This window comes from Zeus faber, assembly GCF_960531495.2.
Source record: "Zeus faber genome assembly, chromosome: 16".
NCBI lineage: Eukaryota > Metazoa > Chordata > Actinopteri > Zeiformes > Zeidae > Zeus > Zeus faber.
The window spans coordinates 14,990,960-15,015,978 of NC_137202.1; the positions used below are offsets into that span (position 1 = coordinate 14,990,960).

The following is a 25,019-nucleotide window of genomic DNA, read 5'->3' on the forward strand; positions in this document are numbered from 1 at the left end:
AAAAAAAAAAAGTCTACACCCAAAGGTGAGTATTGTGTATTGCACTTTATTCAGCTCCGAGTACCAGAACTGGGATGGGTTGAGACCACTTCACAGAACAACACTTATTTCTTTCCGATTCCGTCGTCGCGCACGTCGGCACCCAGCTCCGCGTTTCAAAAAAAAACCCCCAGAAACCTTCAGAGTGTCTGCTCTTCCACAAGAGGTCCCAATCTGGCACCGTGTATATGACTGTATGTCTGTGTGTTATCAACACTTGGTGAGAAAAAACACAAGTCTCCTCTACACCCTCTCTCTGGAAACGATGGAGCGATAGTAAGAGGAGGAGAAGGGAATGCAGTGTCACAGAAGCTTCTGCTGAAGGCGTGCCTGTGTGTGTGTGTGTGTGTGTGTGGGAGGGAGGGGGTTGATAAAAGACAATAAAACTTGAATATCATCTGCAGGGTCCTCCCGTACAAACTGTACAATGGGTTGTGTACAAAAAGGCGTTATCGTCCACTATCCTTAAAATATCACCTTGATCTTGGACCTTCATTTCATGTCAGGATATGCATCGTAGTGTCTGACGCGGACGCAGCATGATGAGCCTGCACAGGCGTTTCACTGGGATCCTATTAAATACTGTTATTAACAATATGATTAAATCACAATACGTTGGGAAGTTAAGGTCCTGGCTGAATAAATACAAAGACCTTTTTAAATGCAGTTTTGAGCAAGTTTTACGACATTTCCTTTTGTTTTATAGTACTGAGAGTTGAATAAATTCTAGTTATTTTCGAGTATTTTAACTATCATTTTGGGGACAACACCCCAATGTCCTTTTTCGGAATCAAATGCGAATGTAAACATGTTTCCAAATTGATTTTCAAACAACTGACTTCACACTTGCCTACTTACACTGTCGTAGGCTCATTGGTTTCTGGTGCAAGACGTCTGCGGTGCGAGATTTTTGGCTTTACAGTATCCACCGCGTGCAAATCTTTCGTATCCCGTCATCCATCCCACTTTTCAATGTTTTGTTCTGTTCAATGTTTCAGATGTCTTGACTCACACTGGCTCCTAAACATTTGACATACAGGAGTGTTGCTCATTGCCCCCTTCCACTGCCACGTCAACTGGTCCGATTCACACGGTTGTGGAAAACTGAACCCGGTGGGACGAAAAGGTAATTTTTGTTGAATGATTATATTGGCAAAAACCATGAGAACCCCACGAGGCACATAACAAAGTATTCAAAAATCAAACAAAATCATCTTGTCTAAAATGATTTTCTTTTTTTGTTTTTGTTTAAATCTCTATATAAGGTTAGCATCGGTTATAAACACTTCATAGATTCTTTAAAGCGGCATTGAATAGATTTGGGCTAATGCTGACTAAAAATGCCGACTAAGTAATTCTATATGAAACGTGTCGTCATGGAAACGCACAGTAACACAAAGGTGAAACGGTGAGATCCTGTCTGGGTTTTACAGCGTTTCCCCCTCATGTCAGGTGGTTTATCATTTTTGTTGAATTTGCGGGACGCGTACCAAGACCCCTTTGGCTATTAACACGGAACTTTCAGCTTTAAGTTCAGGGTTAATAATACAAGTCCTCTGGGGGGGGAGACAAATCCTGTCTGTGCAGCTCGGCGAGGAAAACAACACCCTGTAGGAGGCGCCAAAGGGCAACCTGCCACGATCCAGCTGGAAGACCGACATGTAGGACTGCATCCTCCTCCAATCCCTCTGTCGGTGCGGGTCACGAGCTCACATCTTTCAGGTCACATGACTGGGTGGGAAGCTGGCTTGATGATGTGACGAGGGCGGGGGTCGGGTGAGAGGGGTAGGGGTGGGGGTGGGGGTGAGAGAGGCGGCGGGGGGGGGATGCAGGGGAGAGAAGGCCTCAGTGGTCCAGGATGCGGAGGTTGCCGGATACTATTTTGTTTTCCAGCATGGAGCCCGCCGGAATGTCGATACGATCTCCGTGGTTGGCGATGATGATGACGGTTCCCTGCGAATTTGACGAAGGTTCGGTCGCATTTATTTTGATTTATTAGGCTGACGGCACAAAAATAGGAACATGAATTATTCCCACCGTTAGAACCTCCTAAGTAGGCTATTGAGACAAGTGCGATTCATTCCCATGAGGCTCGAGGGTGATCTTAGCATTTAAAAGGACTCTAGGCCCATCCAAGAAAACCATGTTGACCTAATTAAAGTATTAAAGTAATAAAAGTGCATCGTTTTATCGCCCCATTCCCCAATATAAAAACCAACAAAAGACAACGATTAAAACCCAACATCACGCTAAACCGGTACAGGCGCTAAAGCTGTGGTTGCTACCAGAGAGCAGATCATCATGGAAATTGTCAACAGGCGCCACACGTGCTCAAATGCTTTTTTATATTCTGTTTGATTTTTATGATCACAAGTGACTCCGGCTCTCACCTTGAGAGACACGTGTTTTCCAAAGGTCACGTCTCCCGACACGGTCAGGTGGTCCAGCTCCAGCACGTCGGGGATACTCTCGAAGCGCATCAGGTACTCCTGAACCTGCACGCACGCACACGCACACACACACACACACACACACACACACACACACACACACACTTCAGAGGCTGTGTGTGTTTTCTGTTAATGTTTTGTGACTCTGATTCCTAAGTTATACAGAATACCGATCCTATCAATTTCAGTTCAACGAACAGTATGTATTTAGATGATCCGTTTTGAGTCAATAGAACATAATGACTGACATACACCGATCAGCCACAACATTAAAACCACTGACAGGTGAAATGAATGACATTGCTCGTCTCGTTCCAATGGCACCTGTCAAGGGGTGGGATGTATCAGGCAGCAAGTGAACAGTCAGTTCTTGAAGCAGGAAAAATGGGCAAGCGTAAGGATCTGAGCGACTTTAACAAGGACCAAATTGTGGTGGCTAGAGGACTGGGTCAGAGCATCTCCAACACAGCAGGTCTTATGGGGTGTTCCCAGTATGCAGTGGTTAGTACCTACCAAAAGTGTCCAAGGAAGGACAACCGGTGAACCAGCGACAGGGTCATGGGCGCACAAGGCTCACTGATGCTCGTGGGGAGAGGAGCCTAGCCCGTCTGGTCCAATCCCATAGAAGAGCTACTGGAGCACAAGTTGCTGACAAAGTTCCTGCTGCTATGATAGAAAGGTGTCAGAACACACAGTGCATCACAACTTGCTGGGTATGGGGCTGTGGAGCTGACCCCTGTCCACCGACTAAAGCACCTACAATGGACATGTGAGCATCAGAACTGGACCAAGGTGGCCTGATCCGATGGATCACATTTTCTTTTACATCATGTGGATGGCATGTGGGTCCATTACCTGGGGAAGAAACACCAGGATGCTTTATGGGAAGAAGGTGGAGGAGGTGTGATGCTCTGGGTAATGTTCTGCTTGGAAACCTTGGGTCCTGGCATTCATTTGGATGTTACTTTAATACGCACCACCTACCTAAACATTGTTGCAGACCAAGTACACCCCTTGATGGCAACAGTATTCCCTGATGGCAGTGGCCTCTTTCAGCACCATAATGTGCCCTGCCACACTGTAAAAAATGTTCAGGAATGGATTTGTCTTGATTGAGGAACAGGACAAATAGTTCAAGGTGTTGATTTGGCCTCCAAATTCCCCACATCTCAATCCGATGGCGCATCTGTGGAATGTGCTGGAACAACAAGCCTGATCCATGGGGGGCTCCACCTCACAACTTTCAGGTCTTAAAGGATCTGCTGCTAACGTCTTGGTGCCAGATACCACAGGATACCTTCAGAGGTCTTGTGGAGTCCATGCCTCCACGGGTCAGAGCTGTTTTGCCGGCACAGCAGGGACCTACACAATATTAGGCAACTGGTTTTAATGTTTTGGCCGATCGGCGTATATTCCATCTTTCTCCCCCAAAGAGAACTAGTATATCTTCAATGTGTCAAAAAGAGGTGACTTTTCTTTAAAGGGGCCCTATTTTGAAAAACTCACTTTGTGCTGGAGCGCCACCGAACCCGCTAGCATCGACGCTATGAGCTAAGCATGGGAGGAGCTCCGATGACGGCCGCGACCACAACAAATCGATATCAGGCTAAAATAGGGTATTGTATCAGAGAACATCCCAAATACCTGACATATGATTCTAATACCCGCATAAGGCATGGCAGTTATTTAAGGAAGTGTATTGATTTTGTCTCACAGATAAGACACGTTGCATGTCGGAAAAATGATGACTGCAGTTGAGAAAGAAATGTCGGTCATCGAGTTCTAATGAGCCCAAATGAACAAGCTTAGTCCATACAGGTTGACCACAGCGAGCATGGAAACATGGATCTGCGCGGCGGTCCTACGTTGGTGAAGGAGCTGCCCAGCTTGACGTGGGGGGTGGTGGGGAACTCCCGCTTGCTGCTCATGGTGAGGGAGCCGGCCGCCAGGCTGTACAGGTTGGACATGACCAGCAGCAGGTCGGACGTGGTCTTCACCGGCAGGAAGCGGCTCCGCGGCACGTTGATGCCCAGCGCGTTGTCGAAGCACTTGATGGCGGCGCCGACCGCCGTCTCCAGCTGGATCACGTTCTGCCCGCCATCCAGTGTCTGGAGGGAGGGGGAGGGGGAGAGAGAGAGCGAGAGAGCTTTGTGAGATGAGGGTTGGTTTGTGTCCCTTCGATTTTCCAGAAGTGGCCGTCACGCGACGGACGAGATGTCGCCATCCCCGGTACAAACTCACGATCAGCGAAATGGAGCGAGTACGAAGAAAAGCTCCTCACACTACTACGAGGACTCCATTTGCCGCGGCTGCATCGTCGTCCAACAGTGACGTTCTGACTTTCTTATAATGACGTCTCACTGTGTCCTCCTTTCGCACTTTGCCGCCGTGGTCGTTTTCACTGCGTTTGCACGTTTAATGTTCTTTTTTTTTTTTTTTTTTTGCCTCGAAGGGGGACGTGGCGGACAAAGCGGTCAAGCACCGGCTGCGGACGACAGCGCGGTTCCCTTTCCAGCGGTCGCCAACGCTGCCTCGAATCGCCGCCGGTCGGTCCGACTCGGGGCAGGGAGTTTTCTTAATGTTTGTCTGTCTTGCAGAGGGGATCGGCGCACGGGGCTCGTCAGCCCCCCAGCAGCGCAACGCCGTTCCTCCTGCGCCCGAGAGGATCATTACCATCCGCGTTATCGTAATAATAATAATATTAGGCAACTGGTTTTAATAATAATCATCAGTTGTGATATATAATTGTGGCCGGCCTACCTTGTTGTGAAGGTGACAATAAAAACTCTCGGCATGTTGGCGCACCACGGCCAGAAAGACTCCCGTCTCCCTCCCTAAACCCTTACCTGTGGGCAGGAACCCCCACAGGGGATCTCCCCTTTGAATGTTTTTCCTTGGCGCTCGGGGGGGCCAGGGTATAACTGACCTCTTCACGCGTGTCCGTAAAGCCCTCTGGGGTTGTAACTGTAACCGCCAACATAGGGTTATGATCGGAACCAGAGTAGGAGCCAGTAAATAGACAACAGAGATGTGGTGGAGGACGCTGACATACGGTGTGGGAGGTGAAGTCGACTTCACACTCAGTGGCCCCAGGTGAAGGTTGCGTACGGAAGTGGAAGACGTGCTCGTGTTGGGCACTAGGTGGCTGTATAACTGTACTTTTTAAGCAGAGAGAGGCTGAGGGGAGGATTCTCACCGCGATGTTCCCAAATAGGCGACTACCAAGGCTACGTGATGAGGTTAACACCTAATAGAGCGCAACACTGATTCAGCGCCGACAAATAACTCGGAACCATCTGATGTTTAATTTCATCAATAACACACAGTTAAGATGATTTTTTTTTAATGATTTTTTTAAAAGGTTATCGCTAGAAGGTCCCGAATTGGCTGCACTCTCCTGCGTGGGCATTGAGCGGCAGTTACCCGTTTGGCCAGAAAGTCGTGTGACGCCTCCCAGGTCGAAACTGAATCACCTCTTACCTAATACAATAAAAACTTCCACCAACTGACACTGACCCCGCCCAATACCCAACCGTAACCGTTTCCGTGCGTAAAATGTACCCAACAAAAACAACTGCCTCTGACAATTGGCGCCGGTCACTCTTTTTGGACAAATAACTGAATGGAGACAAAAGTTCAAAATCTCCGTATACGCCATCGTCCCTTTCGCAACACGACGACAACGATGGACGGGAAGTCTGTCCAGCATCCAACATCCCTATTTTCCCACTCTGACGTGTACCGTGAAGAAAAAGAACATTTCGACTCTACAAACTCCAGGTTTTTTTTTAGTTTCCGTTATATCATCTCCTAATCTGTACGAAAAACGAAAAAAAGAGGCCTGTTTATTATGTTACGTGTTATGTAGAGCTGGTGGTTTTGTGTTGACGACAATTCCGTATTTCACTTTGCACTCGTCACACTGTGCTTTTTGAACAACGCGAGACTAAAAGAACGTTCTTGTAGTGGTTCAGGGAAACGGATCCGTTATTCCGTTATTCGCCCTCTCATGGCAGTCCTTGAAGCACGGTCGTCTGCCCAGCCCGCACATCAACCTGAATGTGTTCTTGGCTCTGCTTGGTCATGTGGAACAGGGGTGTGAGGATTAATTGTGTGGCAATGAAAATATCAGCTTGGAAGGAAAACATCGCCGAGGAAATTAGAAATTCCTGCATCTCTGATTTCACCAACACAAACACACACACACACACACACACTTTTGGTACTCGCAGAAAGTGCACATAAACAAACTCATAGCAAAGCCCGACCCAACAGAAACAACCCAATGTCAGTGGAGAAACACACACACACAAGTGGGGCAGATAAGCCACTAGAGAGGTGACCAGAAAACGGAACAGCTTTAAACACCTCCGTTCTCTGCATCTCTCCCTCTCCTCTCAACCCTGCCTCTTCTCCTGTTCCCTTCATTCCCTCTCCCCCTGTCAAGGCTCTTCTCCTCTAATCCCCTGATCTCTCTCTCTCCCCCTCCCTCTCCCCCTCTCTCCCTCTCTCCCTCTCTCTCAAAATATATATACACCAAATACAAAAAAAAACAACCCAGCAGCAGCAGGATATGTGCGCCAGCCTGGCGGTACAGAGAGCCAGCCATCTCTAGTAACCTCAGAAAAGCAGCTTTACAATGTGGGTTTCTTCAGTCGGCTGGAGATCCGTTTGGTGTTTTTTTTTTTTTATGCAGGTTATAATTTATTTAGAAGGGGGAGCACTCTGCGCAGACAGAGCGGTTTAACATTCTCTCTGCGAGGGGTACGACTAGGCTAGCATTTCTCTGACGGGTCAAGACAGCCTCGGTTCAGAAGAACAGGTTGATTTGAGGGCAAGGGTTTTGGCTGCAGGGGTTTGGGAGAGGAGCAGACAGAAAATAGCTACGTCACACTTATTATTCATTTTAGGATGTCCCTCATGGTGATGCATGCTGCCGTTTGGATTCCAGTTCAGAACGTACCTCCACAGGCACCCGATACCAAATTGACCCTCCTCCAAACAATGTTTAAGAGCTCAATTGGGAAGCAGAAGTCTACACCTGGGCAACAAAGGATTATATCTGAAAATCACTACACTGGAGAACTGGCCTGGCCGGATCCACCTGGCAGGAAACATTCCACGACATAATTTAGCTTTTGTCCAAAGCGACTAACAATCAGTACATTTGTCACAGTACAAAACCAACTGTATGTCACAGTCACAGCTAATCATTCTCCAGAAATGCCAGTGCCAGTAGAGTCAGAGAGAGGGTTTTTTTTTGTAATGAAAGTACAGTAAGTAAAGGGAAAAGAGCGGCTTATGGGGTAGACGGGTCCAGGTGTAGGAAACCTGGTCTGACCCAACTCAGAAAAGGACCCGACCCAGGAGGCGGAAGCCTTCACGTGCTGAAGTTAACTGCAACCACGACAACTGCCGTGACAATTGATTCGGCTGAGAAGCCGCTCCCTTGCCTCGGCTTTCTGAGCCACGGCTGGCACGGACCCGGTCTTCCCGCCTCCCAACGTCCCCGAGGCGGCCCACTCCACAGCTAACGTACGTAGTTCGCCTCGACAGCGGCCGGCGCGTGTGCGAATGGGCTTCGGCGGTCGCCACTCAGGGGGCTTAAGCTTAGCCGTATAATGTTAGGATTATTATTAGGGAACCTGCCTTCCACCTCTCTATAATGCAGTCAAATATTCCATAGCACCGGGCAAACCACTTTGGAGCTGGCGAAGCCTTGCTGCAGCGCTGCGTACGGTGGTAAATAGAGCTTCAAGTGAGCGGCGTAAGCACTGCAGGCCGAATTAAGCGCAGACTAAAAATGATCAATCAAATCAATCTTAATAACACTTTGTTTTGCTTTCGTGCTTTGCTTTGTAACTGATCTTTGAATTTGTCTCAAAATAATTCAAATTTCTGCTTCTCTCTTGCCAAGCAAAATACACACCAAACGTCACATGATTCATAACTCGTCTAAAAAGCAATAAAACAGTGAGAAATGAAATGTATGATGATTATGTCCCGAGTTGACTACCTCCCAGTATTAGCATATCTTGCCCTTTACTGACCTAATAAACCGTGCGAGTGTCTCTCCTATGTCTGATTAAAATTGATCCCCATGAAGATATGCACTTATACACTAATAATTAACCGTATCATTTAGACTGATAAACATTGTTAAATGAATAGCGTACTTCAAGCCCCATTTCCTTTTACAACAGTGAAAATCCCCTTGTGAGGTTATTAGGTCACTAAGTAACCACGTCTGACTGGAGCCGCCTTGTAATCTGTTGCAGGCTAATTTGCCGCAGGGCGGTTTGATGTGACGGGGGATGATAGACAAAATAATTAAATAAGATGTCCGTCGAGTGAGGTTTGAGAATCTCTTAACACGAACCTGCACACAGGGTTTTAACGTTTGCACCCCAACGTCCTCCAAAGCTTATTTCACCCACACCGCTATTTATGGGTTTGTAATCGGTCTCTCTCTACGTCGGCAAGAGCTTCTCACCTTGGGGTTGACTATGATCTCCATGTCCATGGCGTTCTGCTCCTGCAGCCTCTTGATGGCGGCGAGGCTGATCCACAGGTTGTTGGTGTTGAAGATCTTAAACTTGGACACCGACTTGAACTCGTCCACGTGGGCTTTGGGGACCTGGGCGATCTCCAGCAGACGCAGCTTCCCCTCGTACTGGATCAAGGTGCCACCCTGGAGGCGGCAGAATCAAGTCAGAATCGGCGTTACCCATCACAGCGGGGAGCAGATGTTCGTTTTTAAGGGTGTGGTCTGCTAAAGCACGGCCGAGGAAATGACTAAACCAGACAGCTTAAGTGGCGTGGTGAGTGATCGGTGAACTTATAAAGCCTTTTTCAAGACTGTCTGGTCTGCCAACTAACCCCTGTCTGCCCTCAGTCCTTGCCTAATGTTCCCTGTCTCCCGATTACTTCCTTCCTGGTCTGTTCTTAATTTAGTTAAGTTAAATAGGAATGTTCACAATTAATAGACTATCGATTAATCGCTAATGAGAATTTAATCGACTAAGCTTTTGTCTTGTCGATAAGACCTGAACAATCTGCAGTTGCGTTGTTGTTGTATAACGGGAGTCTTTGTGGGGGCGCAGGGCTTCTTGAGATTAAAAACACCCAGCCAGGAAGTAGTAATACACACTGGAACGACAGGGGGCAGTCGAGAAAAAAAAAATATGCCCATTGGAGTGGAAAGTAGTAGCACAAGTAGATGGAGGCTTCCGGAAGAACGGCGAACAACAAACATGGCCGCCCGCCCGCCCGCGCCGATGCCGAGGAGGATGCTGTGTTTATTGTCGCTCGACAACTAATGCTGCGTTCAGATGGAACACGGGAGACGGGAACGGGATAACGGCGCAGGGAGAGGAAAAAAAACAAAACCCGGAGCGAGGGGGCGGTAAAACGAAACAACACTTTGTTGCCATGGTGATGACTCCAACAAAATATATTAAACTAAATCGTTCTGTGTCTGTCTATATATAAGAATTTTAGTGATGTTTAGTCATGCATCCTCATATTGTCAAGATGTCATGGTGTCCCCATGCGCCATGGCGCCTCCCCCATCAGATTTTCTGATCTGCCTCTGTGCATCTGTATTGTGGTCCGGTCCTAAGCTCCTTTCTGCAATCAACACATCTCAATCTGATGTAAATGAAACAAGACTGTATTTATTTATTGTGTTGATTAAAATAATGAACAAAATAAATTATAGAATTTAATAATAATTTAATATAATTAATAATTTTTGTTATTATTTTTTTTTGTCAGTAACCCTAACACTAATCCCGCCCCCGTACAGACAGCTGAACAAACGCATAAAATCATTTAAACCAGGCTCTCTTTTTACTTTTGCCCCTCACTCAAAAGAGTCAACAAACACGCGCTCATTAACATCCATGCGTCTTCATCTGTCAGTGCACCCTGTAGAGCAAGTGAGAACTGAGAGTACGCCGGAAATAGTTGCGTTTGAAAAGAAACTGGGATGCGGGTGGAAGTGGGAGTGGAAAATATGGATGGGTCCATCACAGGCTCGCACGCCTTTCACAATTATGGCCAGATGTTTTGGTCTCCATTTTGCCTAACCCAGAGTGTTCTCAATAAACTCCAGCTGCCGAATACTTAGCCACGTAGCCCTATCGACACCAGCAGCGACCTTTTAGGAGGAGCCACTAACACAAGGGGCCCTTCCAAAGAGGATAAACACGGGTGTAGCTCATACATACAGCTTCATTCACTAACAGGAATAGAAAGGTCAGATTCAAGAGGTGTGCATACCGGCCAGATCTGTTCATGCCCACGTGTGTTACTGAATACAGATCATTCTCAACTGATAGCCGCGTGTTCTAATTCTAACTTCTAATTAGCATAAACAACGCCCCAAATTCTCCATTTAAGGAATATCATTTTAAAGCTTCAGAGACGGAATTTGGAGAGACGGCTTCTATAGCTGAAAAAGTTGAAAAAGCGAACCGTGGCCCCTTAGAGTAAAAAAAAAAAAAACAACCCCCCCCCCTCCCAAAACACTTCACCAACATTGAAATAGAAATAATTGATTCAAAAGCTGAAGGAAGAAAAGGGCATGCTGTGTTTCCAAAAGGTTCGCACCGTGGTGTAAGTGGTTCGATATAAAAGTTGATTTTTCCTATTTTTAAACTGAATGGGGACTGTCCCATGTGCACATGGGTGTAATCTACTGCTCCTGTACAGGGCATCCATTGCTTGGGTGAAGGCCGTCTGGTGCTCCTTGTTATAAGGGAATTTGATATTTTGCACGACTCAAGCACTGTTCTCCTGATTTGAATGATTTTAATGATGAACACCATCCTCTCATGCTGTATGCATCCGTGGAAGGAGCCGCCATAGCGAGTGGCTAAACTCTGCACACTCTCAGCGTCACCTACCTTAACGTCGGCACGCGTCTTGTCCGTCACCTCCATGACAAACTCGCAGCGCTTGCCGTTGGGCTGGCTGACCAGGTGATGCAGGATGTGGAGGTCCACGGTGGCGCCCAGATTGTCGATGTTGGACACAAAGATGTACTCCTTGCCCTGCGCGATCAGCTGGTCCAGCAGGCCCGAGTTGTAGAAGCTGGTGTAGATGTCCCCGTGGCCCGGGGGGTACCACACATCGGCGTTCTGGCCGGTCATGCCCATGTTGGTGGCGACGGGGAGGAGGGACTCTTTGCTGACGCGCGGGTACCTGGAAGGGAAGGGAAGGGCGGAAGGACCAAGAATGTAAGTCAGTGGATTTCATTTATATTCAAACTTTTATAAGGCGGTTCACAAAAACAACACCACCGAGAATGATCCGGGCACAAACGGAACAAAGTGAGGAGAAGAAAATGTAAAAGAGCTAATTCATATTTACAGACATCTTAATAATTAAGATGAGCGGAAGAGTAAAATAGAAGAGTAAAAATAGCCATTTGATTTGAACACGGGTATGTATGAATTATTTATTCAATTAAATCTATATTATATTTTTCATGATAAGTTTGAAAAAAAAAAAAAAATCACTCGGAGGTTTGATGGATTCTTTAACATTTTGAAGATATCAACAGACATTGTGAAATTTGTGATCCTCCTATGTCAGTAGACGAGAGGGATAAAATAGATGCACTATGCACTAATAGATGAGATAAAAACACGCCGCTACTTCAAAGAGCAACATCAGCAAGCGTCCCTTCTTAATCGCTTCATAAAGTCAGGTGAGTCAATTGGCCCAAACAGACAAGTCTCCTCGCCTGTGTGTAAAAGCCTAATCCGAGGGTTTCCGTGAGGGACTCGCGTCGGTTCGAGTTGACAAGATTCTCGATAACTGAAACTGAGGGAGTGGAAGCCAGTTCACTCCCGGCAGGGTATGTGTGTGTGTGTGTGTGTGTGTGTGTGTGTGTGTGTGTGTGTGTGTGTGTGTGTGTGTGTGTGTGTGTGTGTGTGTGTGTGTGCGTGTGTGGGGTCACTTCATGGATGAGCCTGGTCAGGTGAGAAGGAGCCGAAGGGGAGCCGACCGAGAGGTGAAGCGGAGGGCGGACCCAAGGCGCGGAGGCCTCGTTACGGGAGGATTAACTCCACACGACTGGAACGGAGGCGTCCCGAGGGGAGACTTTTGAGAGCTTATGATGGAAGTTTGCCGGCGCCGTCATTTTACAACAGGTTTCACGTCATTGCAGCCTGGCGATGAAGATCAGTATCTACCGAAATAGGACTCTACTTGCACAGAGCCTGAACGTTCACATGTTTAGCGAGCTCACGGAATTTAATTGGGCTCTGATGAAAAATCCTGGTGTGGCGGTGTAAAGGGGTCTAACACCACGCTCCCTTCAGCAGCCGTAATACATCAGCCGTCACTCGTTATCTTCCATTCTATAAAGTCTCGTCCATTTCAGCCCATCTTCTCTCTCCTTCATCATTCTCTATAATCCGTTTGACACGTGTTCCTTTATCCCTTTCATCATTGCCTCCTACTTACAAGTAATACATGTTGGCAGAGAAGAACAAATTATCCCGTCAGATGCGGCGACATCAGATCGCACCTGAGATGTGCATGTCTCACTGAGATTTTCAGGGATAGGGTTAGAGAGTTAAGAAACTCTCTTTGTACATCTTTTTTATTTTTTTTCACTCATACAATATGAGGATGCAGGCTAAATTTAGCGCAACTAAACTTTCAAAGCTATGTTTAATATCTTACCCTCAAATTCACAGGGTGTTTGACCCGAGGTAAAAGGCCTGAAATGACTCACAAACCGAGGAATCGAAGCTGGATGACAACTTTGGCGATAGTTCTGATGTTTGGCAACTGTCCTTGCCACTTTTGGCAGATCACCAACTATAATCAGTCAGCCCATTTTAGTCTTCGTCTTTAGCCTTGAGGGTAGAAAAAATATATATAAATTCAAGCAGCAGGGTAAACTTGAACATTTTTCTGTGGTCATGGTTTGCAGAAACTGGTTCATCATTTTGGTAACAAGTTTCTTCAACTTCTCTTTACGCGACTCGGTCAATCCCTGACTTTCCTGGCACAGACAAAGAATTTACAAACCGCCATAACTCAGACCGAAATGTCAGCGATCTTAAATAATGCAAAGCGCGATTGCTACTGGACTGACAAAACGGCAAAACCACGGAATTAAATATTCATGGCTTAGTCCATACATTACATCTGCTGGAGGGAGGCTGCGCTTCTCACAGCTTTTGCTGCAGAAACTAGATGGCAGTTAACAGCAGGGAACAGATCAAGACACACTGACTACTGTCGCTGGTGAAGAAAACATGCCTTTTTGGGCCCCGCACTGACCCAAAAATAAGTCCTAACGTACAGCACAGGCCTGCAGTGATTTTCCTTTTCATGAATTATTGATTCAATTCAACCATGCAAATTCACACATGTTGCTTTTCTTTTTGTTTTGCTTCATCCTCATTATCCAAAAATCCCCATTTTAATTGTACTACTCATTTATAAATGTTATTATTATTGTAAGTTATTCTACTTGACTTTTCTATTTGATGCACTTTTATTTCCCATGTAAAGTGCATTATATTGCATTTCAATGTACAAAATGTGCTAAATAAATAAAGTTTGAATAAATCAACTCTACAACTGTAAACCAAAACTCTTGGACTGGGTAGACTATTAGATGATTGGTTGGATGGATGGGTGGATGGATCTTTTCTCTCTGGGTCTGTCTCTTTCATTTTCTGATGTCTTACATCTTGGACATGAGCGAGAAGAGAGTAGAATGAGACCTTGATCAAAAGTGGAAAACTAGCGTAGAGCAAGGGGACCACTGGAAGCAAGTTCCCTTTCCTTCAGCCCTCGCAGTCAAAGAGAGGAAAGGATAAGCAAGGCGTCCTTTTTTTTTGTTGTACAGAACTGCCACCAATTCCCCTCTTTGGTGAACTATTTTTCCATGTTTGGGCCTATGAATAACTAATCACTACTCCAAGAGGGGGAGAATCACCACGGCTGAGAAAAATAAACATAGAACCAAACAACAACATGTACCAGGAAAAACATGTATAAAGAAACAAACAACAACATGTACATGGAAAAACAAACATCAGACGACAACATGTATCGAAAAAACATAATTAATTGAGTCCAGGAAAACTGGAACAGCAATTGGGAACGTGGCCTCTTCCTGTCATAGTTATTGCAGTAAATAAGGAAGAAAAAGAGTGGGATGCAACCAGGAGGGTGTTGGGGTGTGTTCCAAGCATGTGCTGGTGGGGTGCGGGCGCCTGTGATGAGACCGCCTGTATGTGTGTGTGTGTGTGTGTGTGTGTGTGTGTGTGTGTGTGTGTGTGTGAGAGAAAAGTGTGCACCGGTGAGTGTACAGGACTTATTCCAATTGATTCTTGTGTATAAAGGTCGGTATTATGTCGTGGCGCCTCCAAGCAGCGGAAAGGGCCCCCAAGTCACCCCCGAATCCTGCAGCTGCATAGACACCACACGGCTGCAGGAAAGCACCGAGCCCCTCGCCATGCAGTCACAGAAGACCCACCGGGCCCCCAGAGAAGCTGGAAGCCCGCGGAGCAACCCCCACGCCCGGCCCCGAGGAGCATAACCCGGTCCCAGGGAGCACGAGGAGACCCTGCAGCCCCGAGGCGCAAACATACAACCCACCCCCATGTGCGGGCACAAGACGCAGCCGCAGAACCCTTGTGGCGGGCGAGCCGGCGGGACCCCCATGCCCTCTTGCGCCCCGTACAAGAGCGAGGTCCACCCCACCACAGCCGACCAGACGGCCCACCACGCCACGAGCGCCCATCCACATAGCAGAGTGTGCTCAGACCAGGGCACCGAGATGTTAGCCCCCCCCCCCCCCCACACCAACAGCTCGCCAGATATATGGGCCTTCCACCACCCGGAAGTCCCCCGGCAGCGCTCTCTGCAGCCCCCACGCCAGGTCAAAGCACACCAAAAACCACAAGGCGTAAGCTGCCAGGACTCAAGCCCAGCCGGCAGAGCCAACCACACCCCCACACCAGCCCACCAGCGCCCCGCCACCCTGGAAAACCCCAGTGCTCCATGTGTGCTGTTGGCAATTGCAGTTAAGGGGTGTTGGGGTGTGAGTCGTCCGAGCAAGTCGAACCCGAATTACTCGCACCCCTCCTGCACCGCAGGCGCTGGTCTGGAGGAGTGTTGTTCGGAGTAGGATTTGTTTGCCAGTGTATCTGTTCTAGGCTTATATGAGTGGGGTTCAAATTTCTGGACGGAAGAGAAGCTCGTCGGGGCAGGAGCGTGACGGGCAAGATGGCAGCCGCCTGCCCCATCCCCACCCACATAGCTCGCACACTGCCCGTCCTGCAAAACCTCGGCCTATTGTGTGGTGTATGTACTGAGTATGAGTTTTGGCACTGGGCGAGATGGACGAAGCGCAACCAGATCAACGCAGGAGCACACTAGGCCGGTGAGCAGCCACGCAGACCCCCCCCCCCAGCCGGACCACTCCACAGCACGCCCACCTACCATGCCCGGAAGCGCCCGACCTACAGCAATCGGCCGAAGGCGCAGAGCAGCCTGCCGTGCGCCTCGGCCATGCCGGGCAGCTCCGCGACCCCATCAGACCCCTGGTCAGCCCCTGACTGCCGCCCATGTGGACCACAGAACAGAGAGCGGCAGACGGCTCCCACACCCACAGCCCGCCACCCCAGCGACGAGCGCCCCGTGCATCGAGAGCGCCGGAGGACAGGTACCCTGGCAGCCCGGTGCGGCAATTGGAGTCCACCCTCCACTGAAGGAGACCACATGGAGAGCCCCGCGACGAGCACACACAGCCAGGCTCAGGTCGCCGCCCGGGTCACACGACCAGACGGAACGCCTAACCAGCCCTGGCACGACAGGGTATGCCACGCGTTCTTATAGCTGCCAATAAATCCAGTCCAAGCTCCGTTACAGCATCAGTGATACATTTGTGTACACAAGATGGTGATTCAACCAAATGAGTCGAACACTAACTATGATACAGTATGTACAATACTTTTCAGCACAGCAATTGAGTCCAAGGATATTCGCCACATTGCTCTTGCTCAGTTCAAATTTCTGCAATGGATAGTAGTTATGTGGGCAGTGAGGTGGAATTTAACAGGGAACGACATAAATGAAGACAAACATCTTTATTTCGGTTTGAATAAACGGCCAGCACAGCCTGGTTTCCTGTTCTGCCTGCCTCCAGGTCCATCTCTTACCCCAGTCACAGTATTTTATCTCACATTGTATTCCAGAGGGAATTACAACAATGGGTTTAATTGCATGTTCATAAATCCTCCAGCGACACCTTTACTTTATATGCAACTAATAGGAGAGGATTTAGGACCAATAGGATTTGTGCTCATTATCCGGTTACAGTATACTGCCATATTTTTATAGTTCATTGTTTATTTTTACATTTATTGTACATGGCAAATCTTCTCTCCCTCTCTCTTCTAGTTAATGTTTAGCTTTTTGTTGTGGTGATTTCTATACATTTTTTGTTAATAGTTAAGTTTCTAATTAACGGCTTCGTCACCTGCTCTGATTGAAGGTGTGTATCTTGACACGGTGGTGTGTGTATTTCTGCAGGATCTTCTTGGTGTCTTCGTCCGTGTTGAAGGAGTTCATGAGGACCAGGGGGACGTCCGTGTTGTACGTCTTGTTGAGGTGCTGAGAGAGAGAGAGAGAGAGAGAGACGGGGGAAGAGAGAGCTGATGAGCACCACATACAGAACCAAATGCACACGTTTCAAATGGATCTGTGTGGCGCAAAAAAACAGGGAGACAATTCAATGAACAAAGCAATAAATAAATATTAGTTATAATGATATAGTAATCATAATACTAATAAAAAACAAAAATTTCAGTTAAAAATATAAACATAAATGAGAGAGAGAGAGAGAGAGAGAGAGAGCGCGAGTCTGTTCAAATGTTTCCTTTATTTGTCCACTGATGATGCTGATGCTAAAAACACAACCTTATTTTGTATTTACTGTCATGTTACAACAGCACGACTAACCACTCATTGGTATTTAAACACAGTTTTCTCTCCCCTCTGTGTGTATGAATGCTCTTTCATCCTTTTACGTAACATCATAACGCCACCCCCCCCCCCTCCACCCCCCACTCCTCCCCTCCTCCTGTAAGCCTGAATTAAGCAGGAGAGCCTGTCAGTGGATGGACTACTGTTGTAGAAGAACAGGCATCTCTCTCAGTCTCCCACAGTCTTACTGTCACGGTTGGGCAACAAGATGAACAATCTTGGGCGTTGCTCCCATTAGAGGGGACCGATTATGAAAAACCCCTTTTCAGTGCTTGTGCGAATACACGTGGGTCTCCAATGTGCCTTCTAACACACACACACAAAGTGTGAAATAAGACAAATAAGACAACCCAGTCAGTTTTTGGTGAGCTCTCTATTTCAGAAAACATGTCCTGAGACAACCCGTTCATATTTGTCTCCCAACCCTACGTCACGATGGGCTTTGGTGCAATTACAACCGCCATCCATCTGAGAGTAACTCCACCCACGGCAAACACACGAAATGGAGCGTCAGGAAGACGACGGTTTAGAGGCATGTGATAATGGCTAGACTGCATAATCTGAGTGGAATTTTCAGGAAGAAACTTCAAGGACAAAAGTTGCACATCGGTTTGGGCCACATGGAGTCATTTATTTTCATTATCAAAAGGAAATTTTAAGCAATATGTATACACTATAAATACACTATAAATACAGTATATATATATATATCTACATGAGGTGGCTCGTGTTCAACCAGAATGCATGGTGTTAAAATTCTAGTTTTCAAATCATTCTTGATCAATTATTTAGACTCCAAAACTGTCTCTCGCAATAAGGCCGATATCTTAGGTTCAATATCATACAGAACCAGTGAAAGACAGTAAATAGACCAGGAAGCAAATTCAGACATCACAATGCTTCTGTAAACGTAACTTGATACAGTTTACTTCTGAAGAGTTCCTACCGGAGATGACTTTGTGGACTTGGGAGTTTAAAGCTGGTGTATAGACTTCAAAGTGGAACTCATCACGTGTTTCCATCATAATATGCTTAATTAATGAAGAGGCATAACGATAGCTGTCCATTTCACTTTTAGCATTTTATACTTAGTTTATGCATAATCAAAGGTTAAACAGTTGTAAAGATTGATCAATATTATATTGTCCATACTTCTGACATTAATGAAATATTGCAGCTCCAGGGATATTGGGTTTATAGGCAATTGTCCAGGGTTACTGATTGTGCCTTTGATACACAGATGCAAAAATTGAGAAGTGTTTTTATTGTTATTATTTTTTAATGGTAACATTACATTTTGAAGTGTATGTACAGTATGTGTGAATGCAACACTTCATACTATTGGGTGTAATCACTGGTCACAATTCCACTACCAGAATAATAATTAAATGTTCCCATTCTATGTTATAATACAGTAATGGACGGCCAAGTGGCGCCATTTTAACCAGACATCCACTGAGAGCACACAGTCACGGTAGTGAAATGAAAGGAACCCTGAGGTAACCGTGCGGTACACACACACACACACACACACACACACACACACACACACACACACACCTTAAAATTTGGGGGTCTGCAGTGTCGGGCGTCCATTTCCTCATCACATTCTAAATAGGCTTATTGAGTCAGGAGGTAATCTGACCAGGCTGGTGGGGGAAAATGGACGCCCTGCCGGTATGCCGAGAGGACCCCCGGACACAGATCGCAGTGTGCTGTGGTCTAGGATGGAGGACAGGACGACAGAGAGGAACAAACCGCCCCCCCCCCCCCGTTTTTTAAATGCTCAGAGAAATACAAGCTGGCCAAGGCACACTTTGCGCTTGCTCAACTCACTTTCAGGAACAAACAATCTACAGTACAAACTCTGCCACGGGTTTCCCAGTGACGCGCACGCACACGCATGTGCACGGGCACGCACACGCGCACGCACACACCCCTTGTACTTTGTCTGTCTCATTTTACCCTTATTGTGTGTGGTTAATTGTGCAAACCACAACCTGTGCTAATGGAGAAAGACAGATAGCAGCCCCGAAGCTGTCTCACTCACGCATTCATTCCCGTCCACTCGTGCACACAAACCCCAGCACACCTCAGCTCCAGCACAGTGCTGCCTCTGTTTCACTGCCAACACACACACACACACACACACACACACACACACACACACACACACACACACACACACACACACACACACACACACACACACACACACACACACACACACCCTTTTTCAAAAGGCTCTCTGCTCATTACCAAACGCACGCCAACCGAACCCGCACACACACTGCACTATCAACACTATCATTTGTTTCAGGGAAGTTTTTTTTATTATAATTTTTATTTTTTAATTTTTTTTGCTGACGTCTTAAAAAGGGTAATGACCCGCAAACTTAAATTTCTGTTTACATTTGCCTGCTTCTGCTGAACAGAAGTTCCAGTTTCTCCTTTTTTAGGTTAATAGGAGACACACACACACACACACACACACACACACACACACACACACACACACACACACACACACACACACACACACACACACACACACACACACACACACACACACACACACCCTTGTTAGCCTAAACTCCTCATAAAACAAATACTCACCATCTCATGTCAACACATACTGTGTGTCACGTCCTGGAAGAAGACGGTTATGGCCAATCGGCCGTCATGTCCACCCCGTCTCCCAACGTCATGTCCACCCCACCAATGTCTCATCAGTGTTACATCACTGACTGGACTGAGCTCATGATTGGCAAAGACTACAGCAGAGTCAAGCACTACTTTACTGAAGTTACTAAAGTTTATACGTTTATTTTTATGGTTACATAACAGATGCATAACATTTCCCTTAAAGGGTTTTGATTTCAGACCCAACACCCGTTCATTCATCCAGACACCAAATGACAGGAAAGTGATGTGTTGCTGAAGCGGTTACAAGCTCTGCTTCGTGAATGATTTACTTCCGGCTGAGTTTGATTCCAATCTCGCCCAAAACCTCCTCTCACGTACTGTATCTCGTCCTCCCCGAGTTCCCTGAAAGTCGCATATATTTGTACAGTGTTTTTTTTAACACAGATACCGTCAAAGGGCTTTACGGCCTCCACTCACGGTTCATGATGTTACAAAGTCACTGTGTTCTCAATTTAACGCCAATGTTTTTCAAAGTTCGGTGAGTTTGTAAAGTTTTATCAATATTTCTTGATACAAATGTAGATCGGTGTGAATCAAACTTGGAGGACAACACGTACAAAACGTTCCCGTCGTTGTTTGGGAAAAGAAGTGGGAAACATTTGGCTTCATTGGTTTCATCTCCAGTAACGGTGCAGAGTTGTTCCCTTCTGCTGCTGCTACAGACAACATTTCTGAACTTAAATCCGCATTTTCAATATTATCAATAAGCAAAGATTCATTATTGTTGTTTGTGGTTTTTGGATCTTCTTCAAATTTTGGAAAGAGGATTATTTCATTCATTGTTAAATTCCACATCCTCATACCACTTGTTATGTATTCTCAAATATGCCAACGCCGACTTTCGGCTTTTTTCCGGCATCTGGAACAATAACAAAAACAAACTTTGTAATCTGTAATCTAATGTATTCTTCCACATTTATAGTAAATAGTATGATGACATCATTAAGCGTCTGACTGTAAATCTCATCTCTTTCATTTGATTTATAAACAGTGACATGTCAGTCAAGCAGGAACAGCTGAATACTTGGGATCAAATTTGTTCGGTATTTCACTAATATCTACTCTGTATCTGGATCGATTTGGATGAAATATAAACCACGAGATGCTTGTTACATACGGATTTAAACAGACTTATGTCAATGTTGTGTCCCAGATACTTTTAGCCGAGTTGGACATATTTTAGCATTGAATGCATTGGACCGTGTCTGTGATTTCAGTCAAATTTGTTCGCTTTTTCACTCATTTCTGCTCCGTATGTGGATCGATTTGGATGGAGGTTCAACCACGATATGTTTGTGACATACCGGTTTAAACAAGACGTCTGTGTTCGAAGCTTCTGCCGTTCTTCTGTTTCAAATACCCCAACCCGAACAATAAGTGAAGCCAGAGAGCTGTCGTGGCAATTTCCATAACACGCTTCTGAATTTATACTAATATACCCAAGTGTGAGATACATATTGATTACACAACAACTTCTTGTCTTAAGCCTAAGTTTATTTTAGATATTTGCAATAATTGAACTAGAAATTATTTTAAAATGAACAAAGTCATTGAATTGTTTTCTCCATTTTCATCGAATTTTAGGCCACTTTTTAAAGAGCCTGTAAGCAGCATCTCATCCTTTAAATACCATGTTTTGACGTAACAAGATTATATCGGTTTCAATTTGATCTTGGACTTATTTTTAACCTGAGAAAAGCAACAAGGTCACTCCGAGATACAGTATAACTCTCTTTAAGAGGCACCCAAAATTAGGTACAGCAAATGCGATATGGCTATGTGCTGGTACCCTCAATCTGCTGCACAGTGAGGTCCAGGAAGGTGTTCTCGTTGCGGACGCTGATCAGGCTTTTCGGGCCCTTGCAACCCATGCTGGTTCCCAGGCCTCCGTTCAGCTTCACCACCACCAGCTTGTTGAGGCTGTCGGCCACGTTGTCTGGCAGGCCCCGTGCCTCTATCCGGTCATAGGGCTGGATCTGAGCAAGAGGGCAGGCGGAGAGGAGAACAGTGGAAGGAGGGGTAACAGAGAGAAACAGTGTTAAGATGAGACAATTGTGGTTTCAAGAAAAAGAAAAGTCAACAGACCACTGAGCGTCATAGGTTAGATGTAGACAAAATATCCCTGTTTTTGAAAGCTGTTTGTCATATTCCCATGTAAAAATTGAATTATTGACAGGATGCGTCCCGTAGGTATTAAAAACAATTGCTGCCTGTTGATACCGGTATTTTAGTCCAGTCAGCGTTTTATGCGCGGTCCCAAAATAATTAAGGGGCATGAGCGGTGGAAATACATAAATGGCACGCGACTGAAATATGCTGCCGTAGTTACTCTCTTTTTGATATCTGCAATATACTGTATTAGGTTCCCTTTGGAGACCGACCTTAACAAGTTAGTTTTGGTGTGCGAGTCTTGAGGTGAGCATGAAGCGACACTACACGTTGTCTTTGAGCCTTATCGCCCTCTTTATGGCAGAATCATTTTATAAATCACAGGACAGCCATGAGAAGAAGTAAAGCTATTGAGACTCTAAAGTCTACATTTCTTGCTTTGTGATAAGTTGCTTTCTTATCTTCTTTTTCCGTTGACCTCCGAAACGCAATGCCCTTCCACACTGACTTCCATAACTATTTTTTTTTTTTTCTTCTTCCCATAACTCAAGGTCCACTATCATTAGAGATGATAAAGCGAGAGAGGGAGAGATTCAGGTAGTAATCCGATTTAGACTCTTTATCCAACTGATGACGCGGTTGCTGTGCTGTCTGGAGTTCTGCCAGCCAGTCGTTTTGTTTTGTTCCAAATCTCTGGCATGGGGCATATCTCTCAGTAATACAAGTTAATATGTGAGAAATGGTGCCGTTCAGGGCCAGAGCAAGTCCTTTGGATGTTTGAGAGACAATAACAAATTATTTAAAAGTTGTGCAGCAAACCCCCGCTCAACAAAGTTAAATTTATTTTTGTAATCCGCCCCCCCCCCCCCCCCCCCCCCCCCGCACACACACACACAGTTTATTTTTTCTAGCATTTTCAACACAATCTACAAGGAAGTAATTCATGTTATGTTAATGTCGTCCGGTTGGTTTGGATCACCAGGTGACAACGTTAAGTGTGGAACGTCGCACAGCATTACAGTCATCCATAATAAGGAAATAAGGAGCTCATGCCTGGGTGAGTGACTTCACCGAAATGTGATGTTGACAATAACCACGAATTCTCTCACGGAGTCACACACACACACACACACACACACACACACACACACACACACACACACACACACACACACACACACACACACACACACACACACACACACACACACACACACACACACACACACACACACACACACACGGGCTGCTTCTACATAAGAATGTCAGCTGCAGTTTAAGTTTCACTTAATAAAACTTGAAAATATGTATGTCTGATTTAGGGACTAGCTCCTTGTATTTAAACATGAGAGTTCACGCCTGTGATGATTCTTAAAATCAAGGGGAGTTTGGATTAAATTCAATTTAGACGTGTTAGTAGACAGCGATGGATTCTCGAACGCGACACAAGAGTCCGGTCTAGAATTCTATAAAGAGTGAGCGAGAGTGTGTGCTGCGTTCTTGGGGAGAGCTCTGAATGAGATTCTCAAGCCTCAACCACCTTTATCAGAATCGACAAACTCTAATCAAGTCACCATCCGTTTGTTTCCCCCGACGAGTGCATGTTCTCCATTGTTGTGTGAGCGGAAGAGATACATTGGTTCAGAATTCGGTCCATTTCAGGAGAATGAAGGTTTTGTATTTCACAGTGTTGACAAAGCAACCTGCAACCCCCCCCCCCCAAAAAAAATACAATGAGCACAGACAGACACAGGAACCCCAAATCCCAAACAGATGTTCCCCTGGCATGGATGCCTGGAATGTGTGTGTGTGTGTGTGTGTGCGCGCGCGCGGTTACATGTTAGGTAAAGTCTGTTTCGGTGTGTGTGTGTGCGTGTGCGAGTGTGTGTGCTTCTGTTAGCCTTAATTCATTATTAAATGTTTAGAAAGCTCCCCTTTCTCCCTGAGCGTGTGTTGCACATCTGTTAGTGTCCTTATCCAATCTGCACGCGTGTGCGTTTCTGTGAATCTTCTGAATGTTCTGTCCCTCATTGAACGTGTTGTTCAGTTCATCTCATGCGTGGGGCTGGGTGGATATCAGTATAGCGTTGAAATTATGAGACTAGAAAACATCTGGGATCATAATATTGTGATAAATGTAGCTGTCGTCTTTATGGCTGTATTACAGTAAAATGATGCCATTTTCTTAAGACTTTTGCAATCAGTGCCTCTTCCTTCTTGATCGTAATTTTAACTAACCACATTACTTCTAATTGTTTCTCAAATATTTATTTCATGATTAGACTGTGTGTGAGAGAGAGCGATATAGAGATGTATAACCTAGTCTCCACATCCTTTATCCTTTCCTGCTAAAAGTGTTGAGTCACCAAACTGTGAAACCTTTGACATGTGGGTTCAGCGGGTTCTCTCTCTCTCTCCCTCTCCCTCTCTCTCTCCCTCTCTCCCTCTCTCTCTCTCTCTCTCTCTCTAAAAAGGGAGGAAAAGAGAGATGATGTGGTTTGTGAAGAAAAAAGATAAAGCGACACAAGAGTGAGGTTAAGAGCGACAGGGAGAGAAAAATACAGTGATATAAAGGAAGAGAGTAAGGATAAAACAAGGAAGAAAAAGACAACAGAAGTAAAGGGGGAGAGAGAGTGTGTTTTTGTGCACTGTGTGACTGCTAGAATGGGTACTGAGAGAGATGAAAACCAT

General features: G+C 45.9%; 1 protein-coding gene across 1 annotated transcript in view; it reads right to left on the minus strand.

The window, feature by feature from the left end:
* Positions 1 to 26: 26 nt before the first annotated feature.
* Positions 27 to 25,019, minus strand: part of ugp2b (UDP-glucose pyrophosphorylase 2b) — a 42,062-nt gene continuing 17,069 nt past the window's right edge. Inside the window, exons 4-10 of the mRNA XM_080016688.1 lie at positions 22,010 to 22,195; positions 17,008 to 17,141; positions 11,399 to 11,696; positions 8,983 to 9,180; positions 4,355 to 4,597; positions 2,430 to 2,534; positions 27 to 1,992 (exon numbers count right to left, since the gene is read on the minus strand). Coding sequence (XP_079872814.1) covers positions 1,885 to 1,992; positions 2,430 to 2,534; positions 4,355 to 4,597; positions 8,983 to 9,180; positions 11,399 to 11,696; positions 17,008 to 17,141; positions 22,010 to 22,195 — 1,272 coding nt within the window. The 3' untranslated portion in view covers positions 27 to 1,884. The remainder of the gene's footprint in view (positions 1,993 to 2,429; positions 2,535 to 4,354; positions 4,598 to 8,982; positions 9,181 to 11,398; positions 11,697 to 17,007; positions 17,142 to 22,009; positions 22,196 to 25,019) is intronic.